The sequence below is a fragment of the Lolium rigidum genome, chromosome 3 (genome assembly GCF_022539505.1).
Source record: "Lolium rigidum isolate FL_2022 chromosome 3, APGP_CSIRO_Lrig_0.1, whole genome shotgun sequence".
NCBI classification, from domain to species: Eukaryota; Viridiplantae; Streptophyta; class Magnoliopsida; order Poales; family Poaceae; genus Lolium; species Lolium rigidum.
In genome coordinates, this window is record NC_061510.1 from 2722803 (window position 1) to 2744243 (window position 21441).

The 21441-nt window shown below is 43.5% G+C and overlaps 1 protein-coding gene and 1 long non-coding RNA gene across 2 annotated transcripts; one reads left to right on the plus strand and one right to left on the minus strand.

The window, feature by feature from the left end:
- Positions 1-3184: 3184 nt before the first annotated feature.
- Positions 3185-13654, minus strand: LOC124701096 (serine/threonine-protein kinase ATG1a-like). The gene is made up of 13 exons (XM_047233145.1): positions 13403-13654; positions 13149-13278; positions 12954-13012; positions 12088-12152; positions 9960-10053; positions 9804-9884; positions 9605-9716; positions 9367-9421; positions 8762-8871; positions 8348-8688; positions 7418-7709; positions 7228-7298; positions 3185-3713 (listed from the first exon to the last, which is right to left on the minus strand). The coding sequence occupies exons 1-13, from the start codon at positions 13652-13654 to the stop codon at positions 3489-3491; spliced, it is 1887 nt and encodes a 628-aa protein (XP_047089101.1). The 3' UTR covers positions 3185-3488.
- LOC124701097 lies at positions 4736-5811 on the plus strand. Its single transcript, XR_007001917.1, has 3 exons — positions 4736-5075; positions 5293-5372; positions 5698-5811. It is a non-coding gene; the product is annotated as an uncharacterized LOC124701097 (long non-coding RNA).
- Positions 13655-21441: the final 7787 nt, after the last annotated feature.

Here is a 21441-nt window from a genome sequence, read left to right on the forward strand (position 1 = left end):
GTCATAATGGATTTCCGAAGACTGAGCTGCTACACCTACACGCTTCCGGCTGTATCACCACATCCCCCGTTTCAAGTAACCTCCAATCTTTTCGCTGTGATAAATCAGAAGTGGTAAATTCTACAATTTGGCTGTATAGAACCACAACAGCAGTGTAGCGCCACCGCCAGTTTTTTTTGGCGAGTTGGCTAAGCATCCAAAATGATGTCGGGTACGGACTACTAGATGACATCTTTCACAACTATGGCTGTACTAGATAGAATTCTTTCACTTTGTGTGATTTGCCATTTGGTAAGACCGTAAAGGGGAAGCTCGTAAAGGCCACGACCGATTACAGTACAGTACAGACGACGGCGACGGTGCCATTACTCTCAGCTCCAGTCAATGACGCCCCGATGTGTACAGATTTCTCAAGGTTCAGTCAATGCCACCAGCAGGCCTACACCTCTACTCCAACCTTTCTAGTCATGGTACAAGTACGGAACAAAACAAATACAGCAGATGATGACAGCCCGTGCATACATTATATACATACAGACTATTGCAGTAGACTACGTATGACACACGGGTAGAACATCAGTTCCGATGAAGTATAGAAGAAGAAGAAGAAGCAACACGGCCGCCCGCGTTTTCAGAGTTTCAGTTTTACAGAAACCCTGCCATCGGTGGCCGTCCTGGACCGATGCAGAGAGGTTCAGAGGTAACGACGGCCAGAGGTAAAAAAATCGTTGGCAGTGCTGTCGCGGCTGGCCATATGCTATGCAGTATCCACCCCTACCGCACATGGATCTACATTCATAGTTTTCGTCCACAATTTACATAGCTTTCGACTTGCTCTCCCAGCTGCCGCTACACCACCTTAGAAATGTAGGAAGCGCCCCAATATGTACAAGAATGTCTTTCGAATTTATTGGGACATATAAAAATGTATTAAATGCTTGAAATAGTCTACATTCTGGACTTAAAATTTATTCTGAATTATTCTACCTTCTAACTTTTAGTCAACAACACTGAAAACAAAATTGTTTAGCTCTCTTTTCTGGGCGTTGTTATTTTCAATGTAGCTTAGATTGGTTATTCACGTATCTTCTAGAATGTAGACTATAAATCAAAATGGAGGAAGTATACCGATGGCTCGAAAAGTTTATACACATTAGGAACATTTTTTGGATGTGCTTCCAAAAAGTTATTTGGACACTTTTGGTATATGCCCCAAAAAGTTATTATGGCTAATCTAAAATGTGCCCGCGAAAATTTCTTAGGCCACATTCAAAATGTGCCCTGAAAATATTTTAGAAAAGTTATTAGGACACATCCAAAATGTGTCCCAAAATCTTTCTAGGGGACATCCAAAATTCACTTTACGGTAGTTACATTACACATAACCCCCCGTAGCTCACACAGCCTAGGTACACATATCGCATTTCAAAATTCAGTTCGGAAGTCATAAAATCATTCAAAATACAGCGTTCACACAACCTCGGTACACCTATAGCATTTCAAATTTTATGTGGCACACAGTACATATAATCGCAGTACGGATAACATGTAGCTCACATGATCAAAATTCAGAGTTACCTATGCATTACACACCGAAGAGCAACAGTCACAGGGCGCTCCCGGCCAGCAGCGTAAACGGCAAGCAGACACGGAGTCAAAAGGCTGGAGGCTGCAGCAGGAGCAGGGTTGAGCTCTACTAGCTAGTTGTCATGGCTGCATCGTGCATTCGTGCAGGGTATGATGCAATGGCCCGGGAAATAATTGGGGAGATTTTGTCTCTGGACGACCCGTGTGCAATGCATACTGAAGGGTACACACGTACTGCTCGGTTTTAATTGGGGCTGGTCCGGCAAAATCCCCTGGCGTATGCAGACGGTACTGGACAAGATCTCTCCGACGCTCACTTACCCAAAGCTGGTCCTTTGCATCGTGCAACCCCAGCTTAACGCCCGGAGCTAGTAAAACACAAGGGGAAAAACCATTTCCAACTAGTACGGCCACCACGGAATAAACGCAGGAGCTAAACCCCAATTAGCGGACAAATGCCTCCAACGGGATACATACACGGAAGAAAAGCGTAGCCCCATCTTTTTTCGTTTCGCCCGACGGCAGGGCATTGCCGGTGGTACCACTGCGATCCATGGCTGCTACCGTGTTGTGTTTTCGCGCCAAAACACGCTCGTCATCCTGCAGCGGTGGTCGGTAGACTGCCATCCACGGCCGCTCCACTGCAGCCACAAGCTGGTGATTGAGATTTTTCACTACTCATGTAACTCATCTGTGGATCAGAACAAGTAACTGTGAACATGTCAAGTATGCAACAAGAGTAAATGGACATATTAGCGCGCCGGTTGCTGAGTTTACCCCTTTGTTAAGGGAGGGACAGATTCAGCACATTCCAAACCAAATTAAGAACCTGTCCAAACTCTTCATCAATATAGGAAACAAAAAGAAAATGAGTATAAATCATCTCCTGCAACTTTGAGTTAATCCGATCTATGGAAGCTCTTGTGTTTTTGCGACAAAACACGTTTGACATCCTGCAGCGGTGGTCAGTAGACTAGGACCTGACCTCATCGATCCATGCCTGCTCCAGTGCAGCCACAAGCGCTGCCACCGGGGATTGAGATTTTTCCAGTTCTCATTCATGGATCAGAGCTAGCCGTGGACATCTCAAATCGGTGTGTGCAACAAAAATTCGCGGATGCCACGTTTCACATAAATGGATAGTAATGCAAACCGGTACTACCTGAGTTTGACACATGGGGTCTCCCATCCCCTTTGCTAACTGTAACACTCTACACAATTCAAAGCAAAATTAAGAACCTGCAAATACAGAAAAAAAGATAAGCACTATCAGCTACTGCAACACAAGTTACAATGGAAAGAAGTTCGTGTCCAAGCATTGACCCGAGGCTCTAGAGTTCCTTGATCACATACCTTGAGATGTGTTGCCAAAAATATTTGTTCCTGCTCACCATTATGAAAGAGGTAAGCTCAATGTCAGTAAAGCTAAAAAAATGACTTAACATGTGAAGTGATGTACTACGTCATTGCCCTGTGATGAAGAAATTTCGCCTGTTATTCTTAGACAACGCTTCTCACACAACACGTCAGTGACAACAAAACTCACTTGTGTTCCCTTCTACATTCAACTACTGATAGCAAAGAGGGGCAAATACAGTGGAAGAACGATCTGGAATTCTTTTCCAATTTACAGGCTTCACGTTTTATGTTTATATACAACTCCAAGTAGTCATTTCAACTTAACTGGAAATAACTGTACAGCTCAGAAGTGTTATATACAAAAGACAGAGCACATGAACCATGTGTTCTGCAAATATAAACATCACAATTTCACGCTAGCAGAAGTTCTCCAATGCATCTGACGCCTCCTAGACAAAAAGGTTGGAGGGGAAAGACTAATGCTCTGACTGCCATGGATATAATCCTCCAAATCTCGTGAAATCATGTTTCACGTGAATAAGTTAGTTCTTGATGGACCTCTGCTGTTGCCCGGTCAATTGAGCACTGCAGAGATGACTCCTCAAATTAGCTATGTACCTATGGAGACGCTGCTGGTTGAATGGTGATAGGGAGAAGACTGGATTTAGCGGCAAGGAAGCTGCTTCCTGCAATATAAACGTGAGCAGGATGATTGCTTTTGAGTACAGTGCAATTGATCTGCTTTGGCATCCCAAAAGTTCCTTTGCCTGAAAAAGAATGTGGAATAGTCAATAATTAAAACATTAATTGTAACCACTACACAAATAACACATTAAGAACGTATTTAGAAGCAGAGTTTACAGGACAAGGGAAAACAATGCAACCCAACAGGTCCAATCGTATCAGATAAGATTCCCATTTAAAAGAAAACTGTGCTCAGATATCAGGGCTAGCTGAAGGAAACTACGAAACTGTAGTTTTGAGACTGAACCATAAAAACAAAAGTACCACTATCCTAAAACTGAAGAGAGAAGGGTGCCTGTGTAGCACATCTCAGGGCAGCCATGCACAGTGCAGCTCGAAGGGTCAAACTTGGAGAAGTTTGACTTGGGGAAAAACTACAACTTCCATCAATTTGGAATGATACGAGTATTGCTTAGCCGCAACCATGAGTTCCGGCAAATAACCACAAAATAAATGTGTCCTAGAGCTAAGTGTTTCATCCAACTACAGTGTGCAGGACATCTTTCACAAAAGTAGATAACAGGGTATTCTCAAAAGTAGTATCGTGACTGCTAGGAAATTAGCATTTTTGCTTGTATCATTGTTTCTAAAGAACGCTTTCTTTTCTTTTTCTTCTTTGAAATATAAAAACTCACTCCTTTCTTCCCCTCGCTTTGTACATCATTTCCTACTACAGACATTAATTAATAGGCACATGATAGGACAACCAACTGTCTGGACAGCCAATGAAATAACCTGAGCATCAACCAACTGTCTGTTTTAATTGACGCGAGCATACAGCATACACATGCAGGCAATCTTCACAAGTTGGTGTCAATTTAATCTGACCAGATGTAGTACATTTGAACGATTTCCTGATTAATATTAACTGAATTATTTTTACAAAGGTTACATCAAGGCATTTGTGGCTATCGGTGGTGAGTATCTCATACTGTTCGGTTAGCCCCAACCCGCCCGGTATTGGGCCAGAATCCGCGTGGATACACCGGTGTTGGGCCCCAGGGGTTAAAATCCGTTCGGTTAAATCAGGTCTGTTTTTTAACCCGCCCGGTTTTGCCCGAAATCCCTCGGTTCAACCGGGTTTTAGAAACACTGCTCTGGACCCGTGGATTGCATCCCGAGAAGGCGAGCGACGCGTGCGACCCATCTTTCTCCCTCTCGCGACAGCGGCGGCGCCGGCGGCGATTCGAACGGACGGGACGTCGGCGGAGACTCGGTCGTGGCCGGCTGGAGGAGAGGAGCTCCTCTAAGATGATGCCGCCCTTCCTCGACGCTGACGCCGACGGTGGCCGGCTGGAGGAGAGGAGGCCGACCGTAGACCTCCGAGGAAGCTCCAGATCTCCTGCATCTCCGCCTTCCCCGACTCCGACGCCGGCTGTCACTTGGTAAGATCCTCTCCTTCTCGTCCTCCCCTTCCCCTTTGTGACCTGATCGACATGGATCGGTCTGACAACCATCGACCTGCTATGGTTCTTGCTCGTTCCTGGACGGCTATCGTGCCCAGCATTTAGGATCAGGGGCAGCTGCTGGAGGTTGCTAATTATTTCTGCATTAGTTGCCCGCAGCTTGTGCTAATGCATGGTAAGAATTTGGTATCTGCAGGAGCACCACATTGCCCTTACCTATTCGATTCTGGGCTGACTATTCCCTGCAACTTCAAGTCACTTGATCACTAGCTGAAGGTGAGTCTTGATACTTCTCATTTTTAGATTTGGTTGCTGATACCTGATCAAATTGGTTGTTTTTCTAAAGAAATCAGTGATTTTACAGTAGAAAATAGAGAGATCGGCTACAGCTTGTTTGATGTGTAATACCTTCTGCTGATTTGTCTTGACTATCTGTACCAACAAGGCTTTTCCGTTTTTTACCTTCTGCTGAAAATAGAGATATGCTACTCTGATTTAAGATGTCACTTCCATTATTTATGCTCACACTTTGTAGTCTCCTGCCCAACATGTATACCATTTTTTTAAGCCTTGTGCTTACATTTTCTGCTGCGAATTGTAGGTATATGATGGAGCACTAGAGTTGTACATGAAGAAGCTCTAGAAGATGGGCATGGGTGAAGATGGGCATGTGTTTAATCACAATCTTGTGAATAAAAGATGTCCAGCTTATTGGTGCATAGTTTACTACAATTTCACCTGTCTGTCCATTTTCTTGTGAATAAAAGTTGTTGTTGAGTATCCTTTAACATGACTCCATGAATTAAGTTGAGTATCCTTTAATATTGCTTGCTATTGACTGCTTATCTTTACCATAGAAAAATATCTTGATATGCTTTGCTTTTCTTTTTCTAACGAGTTGTATCCCTGTTAGTGCCTGTGATATTTGTGTCTAGCTAGGTGTATGCCCAATGCGTTTGTGTTCAGTAAGATGTCTCTTGAATAGCATTAGTAGTACCAAATTTTCAATACTAACTTGTCACTTCACATGTATAATTCTCATATTTTTTCTGCGGAATGTGCCTCAGTGAGATACACCAAGTATGGTAAGAACCTCGAAGCTAAACTGTCATAATCATGTTTTTCCATGGTGTACTTGACCTCTTTCCTTCTAACACAGCACATATTCTGCAGGAACACCACATTGCCCTTACCTATTCGATGCTGGGCTGAGTATTCACTGCAACTTCAAGTCACTTGATCACGAGCTGAACGTGAGTCTTGATACTTCTCATTTTAAGTATTGGTTGCTGGTCCTGCTGTATCCCTACCTATGTTTGGAAGTAGTCAGAGTTATCTCTGTATCCCTACCTATGTTTGAAGTACTCAGAGTTATCTATTTATCCTTGTGGGTTTTAATACATACTACGGAGGACCAGTGGCGCCACTATGCATGGAGGAGGTCGACGATGACGGCGAGCTTTAGCGCGGTGTCACGACCAGGCCAGCGGCGAGACCGCGCGGAGTATATAGCAGGGACGAGGTCGATCACGATGGGGCCAGGTGATCCCAGATCGAGCTCTGTGTTTTCTGGCTTCGCCCCTGTCCTGCTTGCTGATCAATCGATGACAACGACAGCGTCCAGGATAGAAGATTCGTGTTTGAGATTCGGATTGGAACACCAATTTGAAGCATTTGGACGTTTTGAGGTTTTTATTTATTTATTTTTTGTAAAAAAGTGTACTAAGCCTCCGACATGTTTTCCTGGACGTTGGGAGTATTATGTTAATTCAAAGTTGATGTTTTTATTCTGGTTGATGCTTTGTAAGCATGCTGCTGTAGCCTGTTAACTGCTACTTATCCCATGCGATGCCTGCTACTGGTTATTCCGTGCGCTGACTACTGCTGCTTGGGTGCGCTGACTGCTGCTGCTTGTGGGATGGAGCAGAGGTACGGGGAGAGAGAGGTTAGTGGGGATTCGGGTGCTGGTTGGGGTTCACCCAATCTCTCTCCGGGTTTGATCCACTAGTGTATTTAAACCCCCACAACCGAACGAGGCCTACAGGTGATGCATATCCTGTTTTCCCAATGATGTGCATAGAGAAATGAAATCTAAATCAACCATTTACGGAACATAGATTGTGATACTTACAGCACCGCCTCTCCCATATACTAAAGCATTTTGGAATATGATTTCCATCGCATCGGGCATCTCAGTGTTATCTGGAAACAGACAATGTTTGTAGTAAGAGTCTCAGCGTAATCTAAAAACAGATAGCGGTTACAATAAGAGCTAATATTATAGTACTAGAAAGAAGATATGTCGATATGAATGTTCTAACCATTGTTCTCCCGCAACCTATGTGATATCTTCTCTGCGCGGTCATATGCCTTGATAAACCCACTTTCAGCCCAGTAACAAACAGAAGCCAACCTAGTGAAATCCAATCCTTGTGCTACATTTGGTGATAGACGATCCTCACTCTTTGGCAGGAAATTCTTGTCTGCAGATGTTGAAAATTGTCCATCATCTGAAGCATCCACCAATAAGCTAGATGCATTAAGTGCCTCTTTCCAGACAGCAAGTATTACAAGTTCAAGTGACAGAGCCTCCAGGTCAAGCCCTTTAAGAAGCTGCATGTAGCACAGAAAAAGCAGATGTAGGTGATGTTAAGATGAATTTGGAAATATCGATTCTAAGCTATAACATAAATTATCATAGCTATGACCATCAAAAAGATGTCTGCGAAGACAATACAGACTTGTAAGCAAACTCTATGAAACAAACTTGAAAAAAGCTGCCAGCAACACCATGAATTGCTGGAACTTTGACAGATTGACGTTAGATGAAAACACGCTAAGCCTAAATATGACTTGTATAGGCCAAATTACTCGTGAACTTCAAAAGGGCTGATAAGATATGTAAGACTAGAGAAAGCTTGGCAATCCAATTAGTTGCTCCCAATTCTACTCTGAATGCATCCGTATCATGCATGTAGTAGCCAAATATGCATTAAAAAAATTGAAGTAAACCATGTGACTGAGGTAACAGCAGAGTTTAAAGAAGAACCAAAATCTACACTGTTACATATTGGAAAAATAAAATATAAACTGCTAGTTCAAGCTGTTCTCAAAATAAATAAATAATGTCTGAGTGACCGTGACAAAAATATAGAGCAAAGAAGTTCCAGTTTGTATACCAGACAAAATGAAGATGGAACCTACTGTTCAATGGACATGGTACTAGTTTGGCACTATAGCAGTAATAGTACCTTCTCCTGAGCAAGTTCTGTAAGAATAACAATATACTGATTCAGTAGCTGAAGCCTTGTATAACAATCAAGTGGCCTCCCTCGCAGATTTTCCATAGAAATTGACTCATGCGAAGTGGACTGTGGAGTACATCCATGGTTTTTCATAGTAACCACTCTACAGAGGGAGCTTCTGTTTTGGTTCTGAACAGACTCTTTGCAAGTCGACCTGTCATCACCGCGGGATCTTGCTCCTGTGAAATCTTTCATTGACTTCTCAAGTAAAGATAGCATTTCCACAGAAGTGGTGTTCGCGTGAACTAGTACATATTCTCGTTCAATCCACTCCCATGAATCAAATACTGCAAAATACACAAAATTAGCGCCTAAGCAGATGCATACAATATGTGAAGTTTCAGACAGGGCACAGCGTACCTTTCGGATCCGCGGTTTCAGAATTTACTTTGATGATAGCAGTAGAGACAGTCTGGCATGTATCCTTCAAATCAAGATCATGATGGGACTCGCTGATAATTTCACTTTCCCTGAAGAGTCATAATAAGCAAGATTACGAACAAGGAGATATGACACGATTAAACCAGATACAGAGTGGCATGTTTTTGTAACTATTGCTAAAATGCGAAAACGAGATCTAGAAAAAAAAACTGCAGGATTGCTGCACATAGATTTGCTATTCCAATAGATGAAACGCGCAAAAAGGAGTCAATGATGCACTACATGTGATGTGCACACCTGAAAACTCCAAGCTCAATTCAGATGTAGGTGCAAGAAATAAAAAAAACAATCACAGCTTGCATATTTTAGTTCGCGATTACAGAATTTGACCATTCACCATGGTTTTATATACTTTTTTTTGTGGTGCATGTGTGGGAAGCTTCCCATGTGGGCACCCGGTATGTTTGCTAAGTTCAAGTTACATGACCTTATACGGGATTGTTTTCTGAAAACAAAGCAGATTACTCAACACTGCCTGATGGACTGGTGCTTTTCAAACACTGCCACCAGGGTAAGAGGAATACCTTGATGTTGCCAAAAACTTGTGATTAAAGAATTCCTCAAAAGGCATTCTCTCCGCTGCGTGATTAAAAGCAAATGTTAATGTGATTCTGTAACTGATAACTTAAACTTGTATAATGAAAGTTAAGATAAAATAGCCCAAATCGAAGTTGAACAAATATTACTGCAAATAATAAATTAGTTATGACACGTCTGATTTGTAGAGACCAAATGAAGTGAAAATACTAATAGCAGACCCACCTGGATCAAGGCATATGAGTCTTCTGCACAGGTCAATGAAATCAGGATGTAAATCAGCCTCCATATCTGGGGGGAAACTAAGGCCATTGGATGTCAGGACTTTTTCACGCAGCTGGATAAATAATAAATTAGTTAGGTTATATGATTTATTGTGATTGTACTAATACTGTATCTAGTTGTACAAACAATAGGAGCAAACCTGGACTCTGTTTTCCCCAAGAAATGGTAACTCCCCTGTTACTAGCTGGAATAGTATGACTCCAACACTCCATAGATCTGCCTGCAAAGTTTTTCTGGTGGAGATTATTGCCTGTAATTTTAACATCCATGAATTTAAAGCAGGTTGGTACCGGACCTTTGCATCATATTTATCCCCCCGCCAGATTTCTGGGGCCATATAATATGGAGAGCCACAAAATGTGGCAGCCAAATTTTCATGCATCAGAGATCTGAACCAGAAGAAAAAACATTCAGCTGTACATTTTCTATACCTAATAATAAAGGGAGAAGCGTTTCCTCGGTTTGGTCCGTATGATCTAAGGTTTCTGCCAAAAAGTTTCGTCAACGCTTTTTTTTGACCGTTTTACCCTCCCACCAAAACCCATATTACTGCCAAACGTCATTGTACCGGTTCGTTTTTATTTTACCCAGCCCTAACAAACCCGGACGCCACAACTTATCCCCATCCCCGTACGGCGCCTTTGAGCTGCCCAGACGACCTGACTATGGCGGCGAGCCGGCGACGATGGGAGTCTTTCGAGTTGCCCGGACCTACGGTGCAACGTGCGGCTGCGACGGTGGTCTGGCTATGTCGGCTACGAGAGCCACGCGAATCTCCACGGTGCGACTACTACTCATCTCCCGCCTCCGAATCTGGGGGGGGCGCGAGCTCTGAGTGGTGCCGTGGTCCAGCACAGGCTCACCCCCTAACGACGAGCTATCTATCCCATCGACCGTCCGTCCGTGTGGAGGTGGTTTCCCTGCCGGTGCGCCCGCTGGCTGGTGCCGTCCTAATTTAATCTGATGGCAGCCGGCCATGAGTGTGCTCCACTCCTTTGCCTTGCTCCCAGCGGGATGCCCGCGAGAATCCAAGATGGTTCGTACGATTTGGAGCAACGCGGGTCAAGATCTGCGCCTCTCGCGAAAATCAAGAGAGACAGCCGGCCGCCGACCAATCCCGAACCGCTTGGAGGGAAGAGGATTTCCTGCTTCTCCTGCAAGATCCAGTCCATCTACCCCCCATCCCAACTGTCCGGCTGATTCGAGCTGCATCATCGCCTAGATGTGAAGCTGTTGCATGCTCTAACTCGGTCACCGCAACGCTTGCTAGATGCATTGAAGTCTGATGTTCACGGCAATCCATTCGGAGAAAATGATCTACTGGTGAAGCTAATTAACCACCATAGGGACGACAAATATGCATGGCCAAAGCTGCTGGCAACTGCCATCTGACGGGAGCGTGCGGTGCGGTGGTCATCCTCATCCATAGCACTGCTGGAGCTTGAGAAGGTACCCGATTACTTCTATCAGTATTGATTTCTTTCTCTTGTGTTTGATTCCTGTTAGAGCTAGCAACCACGCTGAGTAGTAGCAACCTGATGGAAGAAAAATTATCAGCTAGCTAGGTTGTTTAGGTACACGGACGTGATGCGATGATGATTTGCTTCGGCCAAAAACCTGTTGGGGCATTGCGATTCATATTGCAGTGACGTCCAACGGGTTCTAGGATGCATGCATTCCTGAATACTATTCTGTCAGTTCAAGGTATACCTGTGTTCAAAGTCTAAATAATAATATGTCTATTTCTAAATGTAGATATGAATGCATTTTAATTGCTTTACATATAGACGCATTACCATATATTGGAGATGATTTCCATGTAAATTATGATTTCTATGTGAATCGAAGGTGTTCTTCTATAAATTAATAATTGATGCATGTTACGTGTTCCATATTTATATTTCACAATTCACATCGCATTTGTACTTTTTTAACTGATGCAACATTAGAAATGATAATTTTCTTGCAAACAACAAGTTGTGACGGCATGCTGAGGAAGGCGTCAATGCCCAGGACATTGACGACAAGTACCCAAGCTAGGCAACGAGTGGGGGAATTTTAAAAGTTTCACATTTTTGCTAGGGAGAAAAAATTTAAGAGTAAAATTGAAGGAAGATGATTTTCAGTTTTTTTTATTTGCATATTTTCTCTCCCGGTGCAACGCACGGGCCTTTTTCCTAGTCACTTATAAAAGCTCGTTCGCACCAGAAGAAACTCAAAATGAGTGCACTTTTTTGGAAACAATATGCACATAGAAAATTTCAGAATGAATATGACAAAGATATCATGCATTATGGATACATATATAACTTGGAGACATATAACATTTCCAAATATATTTTGTGTTGTTCTCCATGTCCCCAGTAAATAAAGGGGAAACAAGACTAGTCCTGCAAGTGCAACAGTGAGAATGAAGCTCTCACCTAGCAAACCCGAAATCGCCAATTTTCAGTGTAATGGCATCTCCATTAGTTGACAGCAGAAGGTTCTGCATGATTCACAGCTTGATCAGTAGAGAGAGAACAGTATATCTCGAAATGATACTGGATGGATCAAGCAACCAAGCAAGAGTAATAACTATCCACATTTTACTAGATGTGTAACTTGTTAATGTGACTGAAGTAAACACCGGCATTAAGTTGAGAGAAAGATCCTCTATGTAGTTTGGCATTTAATTTAATGGTAAACATAGGTTGGTTGGGGCTATAGATGTGAGTTGAAATGTTCACAATTAATACAAGTTCAGTTGATAACCATGGAATGCCACGTAACTTTGAATCCCACTGGCCCTTAGTTTGGGCCTTGGTTCTGCATGATTCATTCATTCTTCATCAGCACAGAGACTCCAAATGATACCGGGTGAATCAAGCAACCAAGCAAGAGTACTAAATATACACATTTTACTAGATATGTAAGTTGTTAAATGTGAGTGAAGTAAATACAAGCATGAAGTGGAGAGAATGATCCTCTATGTAGTTCAGCATTTAATGGTTAACAGAGGCTGGTTGGGGCAGTAGATGCGAGTTCAGATGTCAACACATAAGTTTAGTTGATGATTATGGAATGCTATAAGAAAAAGAAGAACCATGGAATGCTATAAGTAGGAACTTTGAATCCCAAATACCCTTCCTTTAGTTTGGGCCTTGGTACCCAAACACAAACATCAGAAATGACTGATCAAACCCGATTAGCAGCAGATTCCAGCCATGGACATGAAAATGCCCGATGGATGGACGCCCAAACAAGCCCTAAACCCTAACATATGGAATAAACATCCGTAAGATCCAACCTGTGGTTTGAGGTCCCGGTGCACGATCCTCTGGCCCCGAAGCACCTTGAGCCCCTCGGCTGCTCATCCAAACAAACAGAGCAGTGACAAGGTTGTCAAAAGATAGTCCTAGTAATACTAGTACAGTAGTAGCAGTAATAATTAATAAAGAGGAAAAGTGCTACTAGAAGGCTGGACTGGGAACAACATACATACCGAGCTGGCGGGTGAAGTCCCTGGCGACGGCCTCCGGCAGCCGGTTGCGCGCGCCGCCGTGCGCCTGCCTGTAGGCCTCTAGGTCTCCCCCGTCGCAGTACTCCAGTACGAGTAACAGCTTCTCCCCCGTCTGCGCGCGGGGCGAAAATCGCGAAAGCATTTGTTACGAATGGCACGAGAAGGGGTTCGATCGAGGCTAGTAGGCGTGGCCGGGGACGGAGGGGGGATTTGGGGGTTTATTTACTGCTACTTGCCTCGATGGTGTCGACGAGCCGGAGGATGTTGGGGTGGGATAGGCTGCCGAGGATGGCCATCTCCTGCAGTATGCCGCGGCGCACGTAGTCGTCGACGCGGCGGCGGTCGATCTCCTTGACGGCGACGCGCGCGCCGGTGGGGCGGTGCGCGGCGCGGAAGACCTCGGCGAAGGTGCCCTTGCCCACCATCTCCTGCAGCTCGTACTCCCCCACGACCCGCGGGGGCAGCGGAGGGTCCTTCTCCGCCTCCATCACGCGGGGGGGGCGAGTTTCCTAGTCGCCGGCGGCGAGTTCGTCGGCGAGGGAGCGTGTAGTAGCGCCGGCGGTGGTAGTTCGTTTGGATTACGGGGCCCGCGGTGGTGGTGGCCTGGTCAGTTGGGGAAAGGATATTTGCGTGCGGGCCGTGGCGGTCAATCTATCTATAGGGGCCCCGCATGTCAGTGACGCGTGGGTGGGAGAGAGATCGTTATCCCTCGGTTAAAACTACTCGGGTTCATACCTCACGTAGACTGACGCGGTGGACGTTGGTGTGGTAGGGTCCGGTTGTCAGCGGGTGTGGGGAGCGATGTACTATCCGGCTTTTCATGGGCACAAAAAGTTGGGCCTAGCCGTGGTTAAAAGCGACGTGGGGTACGTGCCCTTTTTAAAATACGGTTTGCTGTGCGGAGGGGTTTCGTGTGGTACAAGGTGTGTTGCTTCCGCGCAGGGTAGTGTGGCGAACGTGACAGGTGTCGTGTGCGATGCGGCAATCCTGCCCGTGCTACTAGAAGTCCATTTCAAACCCTGAATTTGTAGAGGTTCGGTGGATCAAACCCTGAAATCGAAATCCCTGTCGTTTACACCCTAAACTTACTAATCCTGGTCTAAATCAAACCCTGAAGCTGTTTGGAGCATCGGGAATGTACCGATCCCGATTGGGATTACAAGCTACTCTCACTGACAGTGGGATCCAACTACCATACCTCTGGTTCCTTTCTTTTATTTATCCTCAAAATCAATCCCAATTTCTGTAAAAAAAATCAATCTCAATCTTCTATCAAAAAAAAAATCAATCCCCATCTACCGGCAGCGTCCATATGTGAAAGCTAGAGACATGACCTGATTGATTTCTCTGGCCACTTACATATTAATGTTGTCAAGATCAAATTGTTATGGCCGTATGGGTTTGGGTAGTACAAACGGACACATCGCATGTCGGAATACGGTATTCCGTGGAGCTCCAAGGAACCAGGTCGACACCATCACGGCCGCTGTTCGGAATTAATCTGGCAATTACCGCTCTAATAGTAGTTCCTGGTAAATATGGCAACTACCACTAATTAATCTGTTAATTACTCCTAATTAACCTTGCAATTAGCACTAAATTAACTAGTCTTCAGCCCGTGCGCAACGCACGACTCACTATATAAAGGTAAATGGATAGGTGGAGGGTTCAAAGCATTTCATGTGATGATTCTGCATGTAAACTTAAGAATAAATGTTGGGGACTAACCTTTACCCGTGGAATATGGCCTTGAACAGCCTATAATTGAGTTCAACACCATACCTCATACTTACATCCTTACATATGGATATAAATTAGCTCAGGTATATTACAACGGAGCACCCAGGTGTAGGTGTATGATGTCTACGGGTGCGTCTATTCTTGTAGACAGTGTTGGGCCTCCAAGAGCAGAGGTTTGTAGAACAGCAGCAAGTTTCCCTTAAGTGGATTACCCAAGGTTTATCGAACTCAGGGAGGAAGAGGTCAAAGATATCCCTCTCATGCAACCCCGCAACCACAAAGCAAGAAGTCTCTTGTGTCCCCAACACACCTAATAGGTGCACTAGTTCGGCGAAGAGATAGTGAAATACAGGTGGTATAAATAAGTATGAGCAAGTAGTACGGCGCCGGAAAATAGCTCGCTGGCGTGCGGCTGATGGTAGTAATATTGCAGGAAGTAAACATGCAGTAGTAACGCAATGAAAACAAGTAAACAAGCAAGCGATAGCGATATTTAGGAACAAGGCCTAGGGATTAGACTTTCACTAGTGGACACTCTCAACATTGATCACATAACAGAATAGATAAATGCATACTCTACACTCTCTTGTTGGATGATGAACACATTGCGTAGGATTACACGAACCCTCAATGCCGGAGTTAACAAGCTCCACAATCAGATGTTCATATTTAAATAACCTTAAAGTGCAAGAAAGATCAATACGACTAAACCAAGTACTAACATAGCATGCACACTGTCACCTTCATGCTTATGTAGGAGGAATAATACACATCAATACTATCATAGCAATAGTTAACTTCATAATCTACAAGAGATCATAATCATAGCCTACGCCAAGTACTCACACGGTGCACACACTGTCACCTTTACACACGTGGAGGAGGAATAGAGTACTTTAATAACATCACTAGAGTAGCACATAGATGAATAGTGATACAACACTCATATGAATCTCAATCATGTAAGGCAGCTCATGAGATCATTGTATTGAAGTACATAGGAGAGAGATTAACCACATAGCTACCGGTACAGCCCCGAGCCTCAATGGAGAACTACTCCTCTTCATGGGAGCAAGCAGCGTTGATGAAGATGGCGGTGGAGATGGCAGCGGTGTCGATGGAGAAGCCTTCCGGGGGCACTTCCCCGCTCCGGCAGGGTGCCGGAACAGAGACTCCTGTCCCCCAGATCTTGGCTTCGCGATGGCGGCAGCTCTGGAAGGTTTCGCGTACCGTGGCTTTCTCCGTAAGGGTTTTCGACGCAGGGGCTTTATATAGGCGAAAGGGCAGCCTCGGAGGGGGCCTGGGGCCACCACACCATAGGCTGGCGCGGCCAGGGCCCGGGCCGCGCCACCCTATCATCTGGGGCCCACAGGGCCCCCCTTTGGCGGCTCTCGGGTGTTCTGGATGCTTCCGGGCAAAATAGGAACCTGGGCGTTGATTTCGTCCAATTCCGAGAATATTTCGTTACTAGGATTTCTGAAACCAAAAACAGCAGAAAACAGGAACTGGCACTTCGGCATCTTGTTAATAGGTTAGTTGCAGAAAATGCACGAATATGACATAAAGTGTGCATAAAACATGTAGGTATCATCAATAAAGTAGCATGGAACATAAGAAACTATCGATACGTCGGAGACGTATCGACATCCCCAAGCTTAGTTTCGCTCGTCCCGAGCGAGTAAAACGATAACAAAGATAATTTCTGAAGTGACATGCCATCATAATCTTGATCATACTATTTGTAAATATATGTAATGAATGCAGCGATCAAAACAATGGTAATGACATGAGTAAACAAATGAATCATAAAGCAAAGACTTTTCATGAATAGCACTATCAAGACAGGCATCAATAAGTCTTGCATAAGAGTTAACTCATAAAGCAATAATTTAAAGTATAGACATTGAAGCAACACAATGGAAGATTAAGTTTCAGCAGTTGCTTTCAACTTATAACATGTATATCTCATGGATATTGTCAATATAAAGTAATATAACAAGTGCAATATGCAAGTATGTAGGAATCAATGCACGAGCTCACACAAGTGTTTGCTTCTTAAGGTGGAGAGAGATAGGTAAACCGACTCAACAATAAAAGTAAAAGAAAGGTCCTTCAAAGAGGAAAGCATCGATTGCTATATTTGTGCTAGAGCTTTTATTTTGAAAACATAAAGAGAGCATAAAAGTAAAGTTTTGAGAGGTGTTTGTTGTTGTCAACGAATGGTAGTGGGCACTCTAACTCCCTTGCCAGACAAACCTTCAAAGAGCGGCTCCCATTTTATTTTATTTTTGGGTGGCACTCCTTCCAACCTTTCTTTCACAAACCATGGCTAACCGAATCTTCGGTGCCTCGCCAACAATCTCATACCATGAAGGAGTGCCTTTTATTTTAGTTTTATTATGATGACACTCCTCCCCACCTTTGCTTTCTCAAGCCATGGCTAACCGAATCATTCGGGTGCCGTCCAACAATCACATACCATGGAGGAGTGTCTATTTTTGTTAATTAATTTGGGACTCGGGAATCCCATTGCCGACTCTTTTTGCAAAATTATTGGATAAGCTGGATGAAGCCACTAGTCCATTGGTGAAAGTTGCCCAACAAGATTGAAAGATAAACACCACATACTTCCTCATGAGCTATAAAACATTGACACAAATAAGAGGTAATAACTTTTGAATTGTTTAAAGGTAGCACTCAAGCAATTTACTTTGGAATGGCGGAGAAATACCATGTAGTAGGTAGGTATGGTGGACACAAATGGCATAGTGGTTGGCTCAAGGATTTGGATGCATGAGAAGTATTCCCTCTCAATGCAAGGTTTAGGCTAGCAAGGTTATTTGAAGCAAACTCAAGGATGAACCGGTGCAGCAAAACTCACATAAAAGACATATTGTAAACATTATAAGACTTTACACCGTCTTCCTTGTTGTTCAAAGCTCAATACTAGAAATTATCTAGACCTTAGAGAGACCAATTATGCAAACCAGATTTTAGCAAGCTCTATGTATTTCTTCATTTAATGGGTGCAAAGTATATGATGCAAGAGCTTAAACATGAGCACAACAATTGCCAAGTATCACATTATCCAAGACATTTTACCAATTACTACATGTAGCATTTTTCCAATTCCAACCATATAACAATATAACGAAGAGGAAACTTCGCCATGAATATTATGAGCTAAGAACACATGTGTTCATACGAACCAGCGGAGCGTGTCTCTCTCCCACACAAGGATGAACTTATTCAGAGAACTAAGATAACAAAACAAAAATAAAAGCACAAACAGACGCTCCAAGTAAAGTACATAAGATGTGACCGAATAAAAATATAGTCTCAAGAGAAGGAACCTGATACTTTGTCGATGAAGAAGGGGATGCCTTGGGCATCCCCAAGCTTAGACGCTTGAGTCTTCTTAGAATATGCAGGGGTGAACCACCGGGGCATCCCCAAGCTTAGAGCTTTCACTCCTCTTGATCATAGTATATCATACTCCTCTCTTTACCCTTGAAAACTTCCTTCACACCAAACTTCAAGCAAACTCATTAGAGGGTTAGTGCATAATCAAAAATTCACATGTTCAGAGGTGACACAATCATTCTTAACACTTCTGGACATTGCACAAACTTCTGAAAGTTAATGGAACAAAGAAACTCATTCAACTTAACAAAAGCGGCAATGCGAAATAAAAGGCAGAATCTGTCAAAAACAGAACAGTCCGTAAAGACGAATTTTAAAATGGCACCAGACTTGCTCAAACGGAAAAACTCAAAATTAATGAAAGTTGCGTACATATCTGAGGATCACGCTCCTAAATTGGCAGATTTTTCCGAATTTTCTGCAGAGACTTGTGCCCAGATTCGTGACAGACAGCAATGCTATTTCTGCGCAGCGATCCCAAATATAACCTCAACTTTGACATAGAAACTTTACTTGGCACAAAAACATGATAAGGAGAGGTTGCTACAGTAGTAAACAACTTCCAAGACTCAACAAAACAAAAATTGCTGTAGTAAAATAAACACATGGGTTATCTCCCAAGAAGTTCTTTCTTTATAGCCATTAAGATGGGCTCAGCAGTTTTAATGATGCACTCGCAAGAAATAGAAGTTGAAGCAAAAGAGAGCATCAAGAGGCAAATTCAAAACATATTTAAGTCTAACATGCTTCCTATGCATAGGAATCTTGTAAATAAACAAGTTCATGAAGAGCAAAGTAACAAGCATAGGAAGATAAAACAAGTGTAGCTTCAAAAATTTCAGCACATAGAGAGGCATTTTAGTAACATGAAAATTTCTACAACCATATTTTCCTCTCTCATAATAACTTTCAGTAGCATCATGAGCAAACTCAACAATATAACTATCACATAAAGCATTCTTATCATGAGTCTCATGCATAAAATAATTACTACTCCCAACATAAGCATAATCAATTTTATTAGTTGTAGTGGGAGCAAATTCAACAAAGTAGCTATCATTATTATTCTCATCATCAAATATAGGAGGCAAAGTATCATCAAAGTAATTTTTCTCCTCAATGCTTGGGGGACTAAAAATATCATGCTCATCAAAGTCAGCTTCCCCAAGCTTAGAATTTTCCATAGCATTAGCAACAATGGTGTTCAAAGCATTCATATTAATATGTTCCATGGGTTTTTTAATTTTCGCATCAAACCATCCATGTCTTAAATCAGGAAATAGAATAAAAAGGTCATTGTTGTCCATTATGCCTAACTAGTGTAAACAAGAAACCAAATGTCGCAATTGCAGAGTCTAAAGGAAATAGCTTCGAGCACACACACAATGGCGCCGGAAAAGTATCGTTACACGGAACCGGAGTATGAGTGCCTTTTACCTTTCCTCCCCGGCAACGGCGCCAGAAAAGTGCTTGATGTCTACGGGTGCGTCTATTCTTGTAGACAGTGTTGGGCCTCCAAGAGCAGAGGTTTGTAGAACAGCAGCAAGTTTCCCTTAAGTGGATTACCCAAGGTTTATCGAACTCAGGGAGGAAGAGGTCAAAGATATCCCTCTCATGCAACCCTGCAACCACAAAGCAAGAAGTCTCTTGTGTCCCCAACACACCTAATAGGTGCACTAGTTCGGCGAAGAGATAGTGAAATACAGGTGGTATAAATAAGTATGAGCAGAGTAGTACGGCGCCGTAAAATAGCTCGCCGGCGTGCGATTGATGGTAGTAATATTGCGAGAAGTAAACATGCGAGTAGTAACGCAAGCAGTAGTAACGCAAGTAAAACAAGTAAACAAGCAACGATAGCAGATATTTAGGAACAAGGCCTAGGGATTAGACTTTCACTAGTGGACACTCTCAACATTGATCACATAACGAATAGATAAATGCATACTCTACACTCTCTTGTTGGATGATGAACACATTGCGTAGGATTACACGAACCCTCAATGCCGGAGTTAACAAGCTCCACAATTAGATGTTCATATTTAAATAACCTTAGAGTGCAAGAAAGATCAATACGACTAAACCAAGTACTAACATAGCATGCACACTGTCACCTTCATGCTTATGTAGGAGGAATAATACACATCAATACTATCATAGCAATAGTTAACTTCATAATCTACAAGAGATCATAATCATAGCCTACGCCAAGTACTCACACGGTGCACACACTGTCACCTTTACACACGTGGAGGAGGAATAGAGTACTTTAATAACATCAATAGAGTAGCACATAGATGAATAGTGATACAACACTCATATGAATCTCAATCATGTAAGGCAGCTCATGAGATCATTGTATTGAAGTACATAGGAGAGAGATTAACCACATAGCTACCGGTACAGCCCCGAGCCTCAATGGAGAACTACTCCCTCTTCATGGGAGCAGCAGCGTTGATGAAGATGGCGGTGGAGATGGCAGCGGTGTCGATGGAGAAGCCTTCCGGGGCACTTCCCCGCTCCGGCAGGGTGCCGGAACGCAGACTCCTGTCCCCCGCATCTTGGCTTCGCGATGGCGGCAGCTCTGGAAGGTTTCGCGTACCGTGGCTTTCTCCGTAAGGGTTTTCGACGCAGGGGCTTTATATAGGCGAAAGGGCAGCCTCGGAGGGGGCCTGGGGCCACCACACCATAGGCCGGCGCGGCCAGGGCCCAGGCCGCGCCACCCTATCATCTGGGGCCCACAGGGCCCCCCTCTGGCGGCTCTCGGGTGTTCTGGATGCTTCCGGGCAAAATAGGAACCTGGGCGTTGATTTCGTCCAATTCCGAGAATATTTCGTTACTAGGATTTCTGAAACCAAAAACAGCAGAAAACGGGAACTGGCACTTCGGCATCTTGTTAATAGGTTAGTTGCAGAAAATGCACGAATATGACATAAAGTGTGCATAAAACATGTAGGTATCATCAATAAAGTAGCATGGAACATAAGAAATTATCGATACGTCGGAGACGTATCAGTGTACGTGTGCCCTATTTTAAAATAATCAAATAACTATATTTGCATGTTTTAGAAAATTTAAAATAATTCACGCACGAACATGTCACCTTGATACATGT

Bases quoted from the DNA above. Each gene is read 5' to 3' on its own strand.
- LOC124701096 (XM_047233145.1), bottom strand. From the start codon at position 13,654: ATGGAGGCGGAGAAGGACCCTCCGCTGCCCCCGCGGGTCGTGGGGGAG. The intron at 12,153-12,953 runs GTTGGATCTTAC...TGAATCATGCAG, and splicing joins ACCGGGACCTCAAACCACAG to AACCTTCTGCTGTCAACTAA. The intron at 9,717-9,803 runs GTTTGCTCCTAT...TTATTTATCCAG, and splicing joins TTGGGGAAAACAGAGTCCAG to CTGCGTGAAAAAGTCCTGAC.